We start from the raw sequence: 13,476 nt of genomic DNA, 5'->3' as shown, positions 1-13,476 counted from the left end.
GGAAAGAGAGTTGTCAGAAGAACTAGGGGTAGGATAAGGCAGGGAGATGCAGGGCACTGCCCCTCTCTCAGGACCACCACTCCATGAGCCAACCCAAGCAGGAGAATGAGCAAGTCTGGGGGCAGATTGGGGCTAACTGTCATTGAGCTAATCCTTCGCTTGCTGAGGCTGCCAGTTGCAGGCTGATCCATTTACCACTGACACTGTGAATTATCTGGATTCCCCACTGTCCCTAATCCTCCCACGTTGAGGCCTACACGTTCACATTCTTTGTGGAGAGGTGCAAACCCTGCGCTGCAGCAGGGCTCAGGAGCAGCCCCCAGATATTCCCTGAGACCAGGACAGCACATGTTCCCTGAGGCCACTTCCAAATAGAGCTGGTAGGGATTGGTGATTTGGGGGGTCAGCACCCAAAGCAAAAGAAGTCGGAGGGAGATTGCTCAGGATCCAAGCAAAATACATTTTTCAAGTTGTCAGGGAAGGTGAAACCAAAATTCAAATATTCCATTTTGTGAGGAGAAAATTATTCCATCAGTGCACATTTCCTTGTGAAGCCCTCGTGAGAACAGCAAAGCAAGCAGAGGACTAGAATCCTGAAAGGAAGAGGCATGGTTCCCACTCCCCCCTTTTAACCCAGTAGTTGAAGCACTCAACCAGGCTGTGTAAGAGCAAGGCTCTGCTCCCCACCCACCCAGCAGATTTGAACCCACAGCCTGGAACTCCCAGAGGAGCACCCTAGGTGGTTTGCTTGTCTGTGCTGGGTCTCCCTCAGTCTTTCCTGCTAGAATTGTTCCACTGTGTATATATAAATAATTGGATATTCATTGAGGCAGAGAGATTGATGCTCTGGTCTGGTGGGTAGGAGGCTTACCCGGAAGGTTGGACATCTTAGTGCTAGTCCATGCTCTGGTGCATGCTTAATTATTTATGCAAAGTGAAACAGCATTGCAGGAGACATTAAGGGGTCTCATGCTCCACTCTGTCCCATCCCTGAAAGAGCCTACACCTGTGGATAAAGAACCGCCCTGGGATGTGGGTTCAAGTCCCTTCAGGAGAGGAGGGAGTTGAACCAGCATGTAAATGCCCTAATTACAAGAGAGATTGACCCACTAGCTCCTAATTCCAGGCCTGGAAGCAGCTCAGCAGAGAAGGACAAGGTCACTGTATCCTATGAGATCCCTGCATACCAGGGATACCCTCCCACCAGCCTGCCCCTCCCCTGGAGACACTGTAGATCTTCCCCCTCTCCCTCCAAACAGAGATCACTTATTTCTCCATACCATTGCTGGCATCCACCTGCAACCTCCTTCTGCTGCCCAAGAGTGCAGCTCTCCCCAAATAGGCCACTCATTTGTGCCCTACAGCTGCAGCAGCTGTTTGACCCCTTGCCAGAAAAGAAATAGGCTCGAGTAAGAGGAAAAAGAACCTAAGTGGGAAACCTAAGAAAAAGAAAGTAGGAGGAGAAAAGAAGGGACAGGTTAAAGGGAGGAGAACAAAACTACCACCCCGAAACAGCTGCATGTCACGAAGGAGAGGATGGGATGGAGGACACACAGGGGTTCTTAAGCCCCAGGGCAATCCAGAACCTAGCTGAAGCAACCAACATGTGGCGGGGAGAGACAGCCATCCCAGCCAAGTCCTCTGCAAGCAGCAGCTCAGATGAAGGTGGTGGGGGAGGAACTAACTTTTTAAATGCTTGACCATGGCTTTCACAATTGTATCATTAAATGTTCACGGCCTCATGAGAAGGAACCACTGGGAGAGAACGAAAGGGACTTTACAGGCACTTAAGGCAGACATTATATGTCTGCAAGAATGCAGAATAGCACTGGCAAGAGAATATATCCATCTGAGAAAGAGGTGGGATGGGGGACCATCTTGGTGGGCAGAGTCGGATGACAATAAGGCTGCAGGGCTGGGTATCCTGGTTGATGCAGGGCGGGTTAATGTAAAATCAGTGCAAACATTTATACAGGGCTGATTGCAGAAAATGAGGGTGGTAGTGGGGTGGATATCTTCAATGTCTATGCCCCCGCGGAGTGACCAGAGCGAGAGGGGGAGGGAGGGGGGGCGGTGTTTCCGGAAATTAGGAATATGTGCCGGGGGAGGCGGGTATCGAGTGGTGGTTGGGGACCATAACTGTCATTGAGGAAGGGGACTGTGAACTGTATTATTGAGGAAGGGGAGTTGGGGGAGCAAAACTGGACAGCACGGGGCAATGGCTGAAAGGGTGATTGTGGGAAGAACGGTTGAGGGATGTGTGGGAGGAGGAAAAAGTTGGAACAAGGGTTGATCCGAGGGGTTGTAAAGTATCCCGGATTGACTATATCTTTATTTCAGAGGGTGTGGGAGTGGGCAGGAAAGAGGCTGTAGACGTGAGCTTTAGCGACCACAGTCTGCTCCGGGTAGATTTACAACTGAGAACCAGGGGAGAGAGAGGGAAGGGAGTATGGCGTTTAAATACACTCCTGTTGGAAGATGACTGGGATTCTGGGTTCTTTCGAAAGGAATATGAAGGCTGGCGTATGCTGAAGAATTTCTTTCTGGTGGGTGGTAGTCAAGAACAGAGTTAAGAAATGGTTTCTTGCCACCAGGAAACAGCAGTCAAGGGAAAAAAGTAGGGCCTTGACCAAACTGCAAGGAAAAGTACAAGGTTTAATCAAAGAAGCAATGAACGGGCAGGAGGTGAAACAAGAACTGCACGAAGCTAAACAAACAGTTGAGAACTGGTTCAGAGATAGGGAACAGGGACACATCTTTTTGGCACGTGCACTATGGGTGGGGCAAAGGGAGACATGGGGAAAATATTTTGAGAAGCAGGTACAGAAAGAGAAAGGGGAAGTGGGGAAGCTGAAGACTGGGGAAGGGTTATGGCTTGAAAAGGAGGGTGTATTGGAGGAAATTGGGGGAGATTACTCATTTTTATGAGGATTTATATAAAGCACAACCGGTGAATAGGGCCGAACGGGACCATTTCATGGAAATGTTGCAGAAGAAAGTTAAAAGAGGAGGATAAGCCTCTCTTGCCAGCGGACATTACACTGGAAGAGGTACCAGCAGCACTGAGCCTGCTGCAATGAAATAAGACACCAGGGTTGGATGGGCTGTCAGTTGAATTTTATTTAAGTTTTTAGGACTTAGTAGGGAGGGATTTAGTGGAGGTATACAAAGAAGCACTGGGGAAGGGGGAAGCAGGAAAGGGTTTTGCAGTGGATGGGGTAGTTTTGTTACATAAAAAGGGGAAGGAGCTTTTGCAAAATTGGAGGCCCATAACTCTACTCAGTGTTGACTATAAACTCTTAGCAAAAGTGCTAGCGCAACACATGGGGCAGGTACTTGATCAGGTAGTGGGAGAGGACCAAACATGTGCCATTAGAGGAAGACGACTGACAGATAGTCAGTGGATCTTAATGCACTGCACTATGTGGGGGACAGAAAATGGAAAGTGATGGTGGGCAGTATATATTTAGAGAAAGCTTATGATAGTGTGTCACACGAGTTTTTGTTTAGGGTTTTGGAAAAGATGGGGTTCCTGGAACATTTTGAGTGGGTACAGGCATTGTATGGGAATGCAACGAGTCGGGTACTGGTTCATGGATTATTGGGAGATGAGTTTAAGGTGGACAAGGGGGTGCAGCAGGGGTGCCCTTTGTCCCTGGCACTTTGTCTGTGGAATCAAACTGGTGGCCCAACGCATCTGGAGGAACAGTGGGGTTAAGGGGGTGATGGTGCCGGGGTGGGGAGGAGAAATCAAAGTGGCTGTTTGGGAGCAGATAAATTGGAGAACCCTGCTTAGGCCAACTGGAGTAAGTTAAGTGAGTAGTCTGGTGTGGTCGGGGGTGGAGGGATGGAGAGAAAGGGACGATGGGACTGTGTAGTTTTGTGTGGAATAAGGAGAGGGATACATAATTTGTCTGTGAGTAAAAATGGTGTTTTTTAAAATTGTTTGTGATGTTTAGAAATGTTGATAATGGGTGTTGAAATTTAATTTTGATGTATGTATGGGAAAGTGTGATGTGTATTATATTTGTAATTTATATGGTTTTATAATTAAAAAAAAAAAAAGCCGTTTGACCCCTTGCCAGCAATAATGTCTCATTAAATGTGGCTTGTGATTATTCACAGTAGGTCAGATATGGCAGAGGCTGGGAATGGACAAGCACCTAGCTGGGTTTACCCCAGCACTCTTTCCTGCCCAGGGCAGGGGGTTGGACTCAATGGTGTAATAGGTCCCTTCCGACCCTAAAAATCTATGAAGTTTATGAAAGAGATGTCCCCAGACATTCAAGGTACCCCTGGCTCTCCCAGTCCCCAACCTTCAAAGGAGTGAAGGGCCCAGGAGGCCTGATAGGGCACTGAATCAAGAGCCTGTGCACATCAGAGGAGATGCCTCATACAGAGATGCACAGCATTCACTGCTTCCAGTACCTAGGTAAGGGTGTAAGTAGCTATTGCAGGCAGCCAAATGATGGCCCATAGCCTTCGGCTGTACAACTGCACACAGCTTCGTGACATCAGGTAACATCGATACGGAGCAGACAGTGCTGTGCAAAGATATCTAGACTGTTTCTTGACTCTGTGTAGCCATGTCAGCACTGGCCATACTCGGAAACAGAACTAACTGTATCCCAGGTAGAGTTCCACACTGCGGTAGCCATACTGGTGCTGGGACCAGAACGGGTGAGTATGTTTGCACCATGGTTTATCACATGCTTGAGAGAGACTGCAGCAATCAGAGAGGCTTTACCAGCACACAACTGGGTTTAGAGCATGCAAGCCAGAGCAGGTGGGCAGGACACACTTGGGAACATCCAGGCAAACACTGCAGGGTAGACAGTGAGGTAGACCCATATCATCCATGGGGTAGAGGCCTCCACATCGGTCTGGAGCTGGCACATACAGTTGGCACTGTATTTCTCTGTGTGCCATAGACATACCTGAAGAGGGTTGGCTGGTATAGTGGTTGTGAGTGGATGCAGTTGGGTGATGGCGGGTGCATTTATTTAATAGATTTCATAGACATTAGGTCTGGAAGGGACCTCAGAAGATCATCAGGTCCAGCTCTCTGCCCAGGGGCAGGAAGTTAGCTAGGGTCAAAGGATCCCAGCAAGATAAACATCCAAGCGTTTCTTGAACGAGTCCAGAGTAGGCGCTTGCACCACCTCTGGAGGGAGTCTATTCCAGGCCTTGGGGGCTCAGACAGTAAAGAAGTTTTTCCTTATGTCCAAACTAAAATGGTCTTGAAGGAGTTTGTGACCATGGGACCTTGTCATCCCTTGGGGTGCTCTGGTGAACAGGCATTCCCCCAGATCCTCATGCACACCCCTTATGTATTTATAGGGTGCCACCAGGTCACCCCTGAGCCTGTGCTTTTCCAGGCTGAAGAGTCCCATGGCTCTCAGCTTCTCATCATAAGGCCTATTCTCTTGCCCTCTGATCATGCGTGTGGCTCACATCTGGACTCTCTCAAGCTTCTTCACCTCCTTCTTGAATTGTGGAGCCCAGAATTGGGTGCAGTACTCCAGCTGTGGCCTCACCAAAGCCAAGTACAATGGGAGGATGACATCCTGAGATTTACTTGAGAAGCATCTATGGACGCAAGCCAGAATTTTGTTTGCTTTACCAGCTGCGACATGCATTGGTGGCATGTCATGTTCATCTTGTGGTCAATTATGATCCCCAAGTCTCTTTCAGCCGTGGTGCTAGCAAGCGTAGCACTGTTGAGCCTATAAACGCGCTGCGGGTCCCCCTCCTCCCCCCGAGGTGGAGTACTTTGCATTTTTCTGTATTGAAGGGCATCAGGTTTATATCCACCCAGTTTCTAAGCCTATCCAGGTCAGCCTGGATCACCAACCTATCCTCAGGTGTGGACACTCTACCCCAAAGTTTAGTGTCATGGGCAAAATTGGCCAGTCCACTTCTGTCACTGGTGTCTACATCGTTAATAGACATTAAAAAGAACAGGTCCAAGGACAGAGCTTTGGGGGACACCACTGGTCACGAAGCGCCATGATGATTCACTTCCGTCAACTACCACTCTCGGGGTCCCACGTCGGAGCCAATTCCCCAGCCATCGGACTGTGATGTATCTGACGCCACAGTTGGCCAATTTTTCCATGACATCACGGAACACCAGATCAAAGGCCTTTTTGAAGTCCAGATAATATGATGTCAATCTCTTCTCCTTTGTCCAGGTGATATGTCACCAGATCAAAGAAGGAGATGAGATTGGTCAGGCAAGACCTACCTGCAACAAACCCCTCAGGATGTTGTCATCAGCCAGCTTGTCAAGAATGGTCTCTTTGATCATTTTTTCTAGAATCTTTCTAGGGATTGAGGTCAAGCTGATTGGCCAGTAGTTCCCTAGACCTACTTTTCTCCCTTTCTTGAAGATGGGCACCACACTGGCTTTCTTCCAATCTTCAGGTACTTCACCTGAGCGTCACGAGTTTTTGAATATCTTTGCCAGTGGCTGGGCTATGACGCCTGCCAGCTCCTTAAGGACTTGGAGGGACAATCTGTCAGGACCAGCTGACTTGAAGGTGTCCAGCCTCTCAAGGTGTTCCTTTACAAGGTCTACCTAATGCTGGATATAAATTTACCGTCACCCTGGCTGTCCCATATCATGCTATGCAGGGCGGTCCCTTTGGGCTGATGAAAAACTGGTGCCAAGTACCCATTAAGCAGGTTGGCTTTTTCCTTGGTGTCGGTTGTCAGTTGTCCCATTTGGTTTAGCAGGGGTCCAATGTTACCCTTGCTTTTCTTCCGACTCCCCACATATCTGAGAAAGGACTTTTTATTGTCCTTGATACGTGTAGCCGCTTGAAGTTCGGTTGCAGCCTTGGCTTTCCTGGTTCGCCCCCTACAGGTGCGGACCAGCGCAAAATACTCCTCGTTTGTGGCGATTCCTGTCTTCCATCCTTTATACACCTCTCTTTTTTGGTGTACGAGGTCTATGAGTTCTCTACTGAGCCAAGGGGGTTGCTGTGTCCTTTTGACACCTTCAGACATGTGTTCACAAACTGAGAGGCCCCTTGCCAAATGAGGTGTCCCTAACAGGCATATACCTTATCAATTTATTGGGACAGACCCTTGGCTTTGGCCTAGTGAGACCAACTGACCCCAGTGGGCTTGGTCCACTGATTTACAGTGAGGTCAGGTATTTTCCTATCCCAGCAGTGCGACACCAGGGCTCTTCACTTGTCTGAGGAATAATTCCATGCTGCTGGCTGAAAGCGTGCATGGCCAAGTAAAGATGCAGCTGACAACAGTACAGTAGGGTGTCAGGTCCCTGGGACCTCTGCACTCCAGGGCGGGGGCGATAGCTCTGATCACAGGGCAGCGTGCTCCCCCATCAGCCCTGTGTTAGTCTCCAGACAGGGGACGCAGCCCAGCTCTGTGACTTCCCCCCTCCACAAAAACAAACCAGCTTTGTCTGGGCATGGCAGTAGCTGGCTGCAGGCCTGCAGGGCTTGTAACCTTCTTTTTGAGCCAGGATGAATGAGGGTCACCAGTTACCAGGTAACTGCAGGGACACTGCTCTGGCTCTGCTAGGGTTACCTAGCAACCCTGCCCTCATCACCTAACAACTACATTTGATATTCGTGGCCTGTTGCCATGGGAATAAGAGATCAGCAAACAGAATGACTAGAGCCCAAGTCAGGCCTGAGACAAGGGTCACACAATGCAAAGAAGGCTGAGAAAATAAGTATCACTTCAGTGTAGGTATTTATGACCATTTATTATTATTTATATTGCAGTGTGCGCACTCAAATCTGTGGCTGGCTCTACACATGTGTATGCACCAGAGAAATATTTATAATCTATTCTAAAGTGCTCTTTCTTTGCCTTTGCCTTTGCCTTCTATTTAGCCTCACTTTCAGTTGGTATCACTCAAAGGGAAGGAAACTAAAAAAATAGAGCCAGTAAAATTTTCCCATCTTGAGATGGAGGTGTCTCTATTAAACTGCAGCAATGTTTTCTCCTGGGAGCCAAAGCTACTCCACACAGCTCCAGTGGAACAGTGCAAGGAAACATCCAGTGGGCTCCATGCCAAGTGTTCACTGTTAGCCTGGGGCTGAAGAGCAAGCCTGAAAACAGTTGTGAGATAGGACTAAAATGCAGATTTGGAGCTGAACACTTCTGAATTCAGAGGAATTAGGAGCTTGGGGTTTTGTCTCAGTCCTATTTTGGAACCAGGGGTTATCCATGAAATAATTCAGATGTGAAAGAGAACTTTATGTTTGGGGATGAGCACATTTAGTGCTTTGCTTCTGGTCCATCACTAGTTTATGGCAAATTAAGGTGCTTGAGAATGGAATCAGCCCAAGAAAGAAGATGATTATTGAATAAAAGTTGCACATTTTAGTGCTTCACTGTGCCTTTGTGTTCTGGGTTATTTTCACCATTAACTTTACTGATCTACAAGAGACTGAGGTTTTGCACTGACTTTAACAAAGTTCTTCTCTAGCTCTCCACATTAAATCAACTCTGCTCTTCTTCCTGGAGGGCTTGCTTATTAGATTTCCAAGCTCCCATCAGTCTGCATTTCTTCTTCTTTCTTGCTTTGGAAAGTAGAAGTACTCTGCACCCTCACCCTCCCCCCACTCCTCCCCTTCCCTTTCTCTGGAAGCATGTACCCTCTGCAGGCCCTGAGGAAGATTATAATCCTAATGCAATGTGTGGGTGCAGGTGGGAAAGTGTGCAAGATCAGAATTTTTACCCTGTGAGGTTACAAACTAGACCCAGTCTGACTGCTACTGCTGCAAGAGTCTTATAGTTGACATCAGGGACAGCTGGCTCAGGCCCTAACAAGATACAGAGTAGATCCATACCTTACAGAACAAGGCCAGATGTGTGTAATGGACTGTGCAGCTTGTAGGAGTCACAAGGTTTAGATCTTTGGGAGCGCCTGGTTCACGTGAGATTGAAAACTGTTCCCAGGATAAAGGGCAACACTGACTGAGCTACTGAGGGAGGCAAAGAACCAGGGGAGCACCTAGAAGGAATCATGGGCACAAACAAATGTTAAAGGCCAGGTTTTGATACAGCAGCCTTGGAGTCGGGGTGGCTTTGGCCTCGCTTCCAGAAGTGTCATGCCTTCACCATTCCCGCAGACTTCCCTTAGAGTGATATGCCTAAATATTAACCCCTTGGCACCTCAGGTCATCACTGAAAAACCGAGGAACATAGAAGCATATACTGGCACTCCTGTGCTCAGAGGGCATATACAGCCCCCCCAGGATGCCAGCGGGAGCTGGGTCTGGGGACAGAACTGGAACCACAGAGTGAGAGTATCCCTGTGGTGCCTCTTAACCACTTGTGCAATGTGCTGCAGGATGCTGTGGGTCTCTCTCAGGCATCTGAAGGCTCAAAAGGGGCCACAAGATTCTAGATATACCCAGTGAGCCAACAGTACTCCTTTTATTGCATGCGATTTGTTAGCGCAGCACAACCAGGGACTCAAACAATGTGGACAGCCTGAGTCCATGATGTTATTATGAGTTATAGTCTGTGCATATTGTCATCAGGAGATGCAGCCTGTCAGTTGCTTACACATAAGCCTTGCCTCTACAGACTTGTTCACTTAACTGTCCTCTCTCTTCAGCAGCAATGTCCCAAATACTTGATTTGGTCCCATGGCCAAAAGATGGCCATAATATCTGTGCCATCCCTGCTGTTCTCCTGCCCGTGGAGCCAAGGACTTCCAGACTGGCTGGAGTAAAGGACAGGCTTTACCACCCAGCCCTGCCAACCTTACGTCAGATGGACATGGACACGGCAATGAACAAACTCCCTGATGAACATTCCCGGACAGCCACTGCATGCACCAAAGGTAATGTCAGCACTGAGTTTTGGAAGGCAGCAGGACAGTCCTGGGGAGAAGAGAACACTGGACTGGGATGCAGAAGACAAGGGCTCTCTTTCCGACTCTGCTAGTGAGCTCCTGTGTGACACCTCCTCTCTGATCATCAGTTGTCCCATCCATAAAATGTATATAACAATCCTTACCCCCTATGCAAGTGCTTTGAGACCCTCAGTCTTACTATTGCTTGTAGCAAATAACACCAATATGACTCCAGCTCTGCCATTCTCCTTTCATCTTCTTTAAATAATCAGCCTAATTTTCAAAGTTTCTGAGATGCTCCAGCCTCCATTGAAGCTGAAGTGAGCAGGGGAAACGCACTTTTGAAATCAGGCTCCTGATAATCTGTCTGCCTTAGACATTCACGGTACATCCACTGGTAATGTTGCGGCTGCAGCTCGCAGGAAATGAGCTATAGGTGCACGTTACAAATCCCTACTTGATAAGAGCATAGAACAGGGACTCGGGGCACTTGAGTGCTGCTGGCCAATCACTCTTCCTCTCTGCCTCAGTTTTCCCCCACACTAAGATGTGGGGGGAAGTGGGCACGCTAGAAGGGAGGAATAGGCTGCAAGTGAACCTAGACAGGTTACAGGGGTGGGCAGATGAGAACAGGTTGAGTTTCAACACTGACAAGTGCAAGGTGCTGCACCTGGGGAGGAAGAACCAGCAGCAGACCTACAGGCTGGGAAACTCCCTTCTCATTAGTGCAGAGGTAGAAAAGGATCTGGGAGTCATTATTGATGCTAAAATGAACATGGGCCAACAGTGTGGGGACGCAGTCAGGAAGGCCAACCATACCTTGTCATGCATCCACAGATGCATCTCAAGCAGGTCCAAGGAGGTGATCCTCCCCCTCTATGCGACACTAGTCAGGCCGAAGTTGGAGTACTGCATCCAGTTCTGGGCACCGCACTTCAGGAGGGATGTGGACAACAGGGAGAGGGTCCAGAGAAAGGCCACTCACATGATCAGGGGACAGCAGGGCAGGCCCTATGAAGAGAGGCTAAGGGACCTGAACCTGTTCAGCCTCCACAAGAGAAGGCTGAAGGGGGATCTAGTGACCGTTTACAAACTAGTCAGAGGGAACCAGCAGGCATTAGGGGAGTCCCTGTTCCCCCGAGCACTACCAGGAGTGACTAGAAATAACAGTCACAAGCTGGCAGAGGGTAGGTTCAGGCTAGACATCAGGAGGCACTACTTCACTGTCAGGGTAGCTAGGATCTGGAACCAACTTCCAAGGGAAGTGGTGCTGGCTTCTACCCTGGGGGTCTTTAAGAGGAGGCTAGATGAACACCTTGCTGGCGTCGTTTGACCCCAGTACTCTTTCCTGCCATGGCAGGGGGTCGGACTTGATGATCTGCTCAGGTCCCTTCCAACCCTACCAACTATGAAACTATGAAAATGGAAGCAATTATTCTGATCCACCTTTGTAAAGGGCTTTGAGATTTGCTTATCATTTGGACAAGCATGGCACAGCCAACAGGTTCCAGTGTCAGTTCTGCCCTACCTCTTCATACACATTAAGTCAGCTGAGGGCTGGTATGCTTTCTGGGCTTCCAGAGTCTCCCTGTACTCTCAGCCAGCAGCTTTTCAGTCATTTTTGGAAGATAGGACCTCATTCCCCTTCTTTGGGGACCAGACATGGCTTGATTCCTTTGGAGGGAACAGCCCCTAACCCCCAGTCACAACATGCAATTCCAATGATCTGAAAAAAAAAAAGATTCATTTGTCTGAGAAAAACATTCAAGTAAATCAGCATGAAGAAGAATAAGACACAACTGGCTGGAGACTCCACAAAGCCTACATAGCTGAGCCCATGTTCTGCAGCAACCACTATTGGTACGAGTCTTTCATCTCAGCCATGGTTGAGATTGCTCTTGCAAAAGGAAGGGTAGATTTGTACCTTATTCACTAACTAAATCAGAGATGCACAAGCTTTGGTAAGCAGCAGCTTACTTCATCAGATTATTTAAATTAGAATATATATATCTCCTCTATTATAGGCTTCCATTGCACCTTTTTTTTTAAAAACCAACTGAAGAAATACACGCACCCATTACAATAACCGCACCTGCTCCCCTGCGCCCACACACACCCACCCCCTGCTCTTCCCTAACCCAAACACAGTCCCTTAGTCAGTCAAGGGCGCGATTTGGGGTTTCCCTTCTCAGTTCATTCACTGTCCTTATCATTGTTGATGTCTCTGCCGTTTCTACTGCTGCTGATCTGAGCTGTGCAAAGCTTTGGTATCTGATTCGATTCAGCAGAGATTCAGCCCAATTCGGTGGCCGAATCTCCGAATCCAAATGGAATCAGAGGACCCTTTAATCTCTCCAAATCAAATCGGAACCCTCCGAATCAATTCGGAAAGATTTGGAGATTCGGACAGACACAGCTTTAAATGTTTTTTTCTACGTACCTCCAGCATGCTCCCCGACAGACCCGGAAGTGAACCGGAAGTACTTCCAGTCTACTTCTGGGTTCACTGCCGAGCACATGGAGGGCCCCTGCACTCCCATGGGATGCTTCATGCGCCCCAGCATCACAGTGATCACAAGCCATGCCTGGTACCTCAAGGTATGTAGAAAAAACTTTTAAAGCTGTGTCTGTGTCCGAATCACTGATTCTCTGAATCAGCATTGAATCTTCAGATTCAGATTCGGCCAAATTGAATCAGGGACAGCAACTGGAATCAATGAATCGAATCGAATCACTGCCCCCGATATGGGCCGAATCCAAATCTGAATCAAATAGCACCCATTTCGCACACTCCTACTGCTGATCCTGTCATTGTCTTCCTCGTTGTCTCCAGGTCCAGTTGTGTCGTTGTCCCCTTTATTCTCCCTGTCCACTTCCCTTCCCAGGGGGACTTTGAACACCCTGTGCCACGCGTCCCTTTTCCAGGTGGAGTTGGCTGCATCCTCTACATCCTCTGCCATCGCTTTCTGGTAGTAGGGCTGGAGTTCACTCAGAAACATTTTAACACAGTCCATTTGCTCAAGCTTAATGTGACTGTACATTAGGAGGTTCCTGCATTGCCACAGGGTGCTCCTGATGCAGGACCCAAACTGGTTTAAGCGGGCTGTCTGGGACCCCTTATGTTTAGTCAGGTGTCCGTACAGCGCCACCTCCCTTGTCATCAGCCTGACTCCTGTCACTTACTCAAGGAGCCAGCTTAGCTTTTTCCACACTCCCTTGGCACAAGGGCAGAGTCAAAAGAGGTGGTCAATGTTCTCGCTCTCATCTTGGCAGTTTGCTGTGGGGCAGCTGGATCTAGACTCTTATCTCGCTCTGTGCTTCCATGCCTTCACTGGGAGTACACCGTGAGTTATGAGTCAGTTCATGTCTCTGTTGTCTTTTCTTCGGTCTTTGTGGAAGATCTGGTTCCAGACAGCCTGGCAGTCGTCATCAGGGAGCAGCTCCATGGTCGATAGCCTGTCTCTGTCTCTGACTGCCTTTTGTATCTTCCTGTGGTTAGACATGTTCTCTGGGCTTTCCTTCTGTAGCCCATACCTGCTCCAGAACTCCTTCAGCACGCTATAGAACCAACGGTATTCCATGGTGCACGGTCTCCCTCTGGCTGGTACATACACCGCCCGCGCCCCCAC

At 48.6% G+C, this 13,476-nt stretch overlaps 2 protein-coding genes across 3 annotated transcripts in view; one reads left to right on the top strand and one right to left on the bottom strand.

Annotated features, from left to right (window-relative positions):
• Nucleotides 1-13,443, bottom strand: part of CNGB1 (cyclic nucleotide gated channel beta 1) — a 97,345-nt gene extending 83,902 nt beyond the window's left edge. The window contains exon 1 of one of the 2 annotated variants that reach the window (XM_025199762.1): nucleotides 12,639-13,443. In XM_025199762.1, coding sequence (XP_025055547.1) covers nucleotides 12,639-13,008 — 370 coding nt within the window. In that variant the 5' untranslated portion in view covers nucleotides 13,009-13,443. Of the gene's footprint in view, nucleotides 1-10,666; nucleotides 10,722-12,638 lie in introns of those variants that run through there. The other variant, XM_025199757.1, reaches the window with a different exon arrangement.
• Nucleotides 7,654-13,476, top strand: part of TEPP (testis, prostate and placenta expressed) — a 33,183-nt gene continuing 27,360 nt past the window's right edge. Inside the window, exons 1-2 of the mRNA XM_025199764.1 lie at nucleotides 7,654-7,725; nucleotides 9,611-9,835. Coding sequence (XP_025055549.1) covers nucleotides 9,613-9,835 — 223 coding nt within the window. The 5' untranslated portion in view covers nucleotides 7,654-7,725; nucleotides 9,611-9,612. The remainder of the gene's footprint in view (nucleotides 7,726-9,610; nucleotides 9,836-13,476) is intronic.

This window comes from Alligator sinensis, unplaced genomic scaffold, assembly GCF_000455745.1.
Source record: "Alligator sinensis unplaced genomic scaffold, ASM45574v1 scaffold203_1, whole genome shotgun sequence".
Taxonomy (NCBI): Eukaryota; Metazoa; Chordata; order Crocodylia; family Alligatoridae; genus Alligator; species Alligator sinensis.
This window is presented reverse-complemented; position numbering and strand designations above follow the sequence as displayed.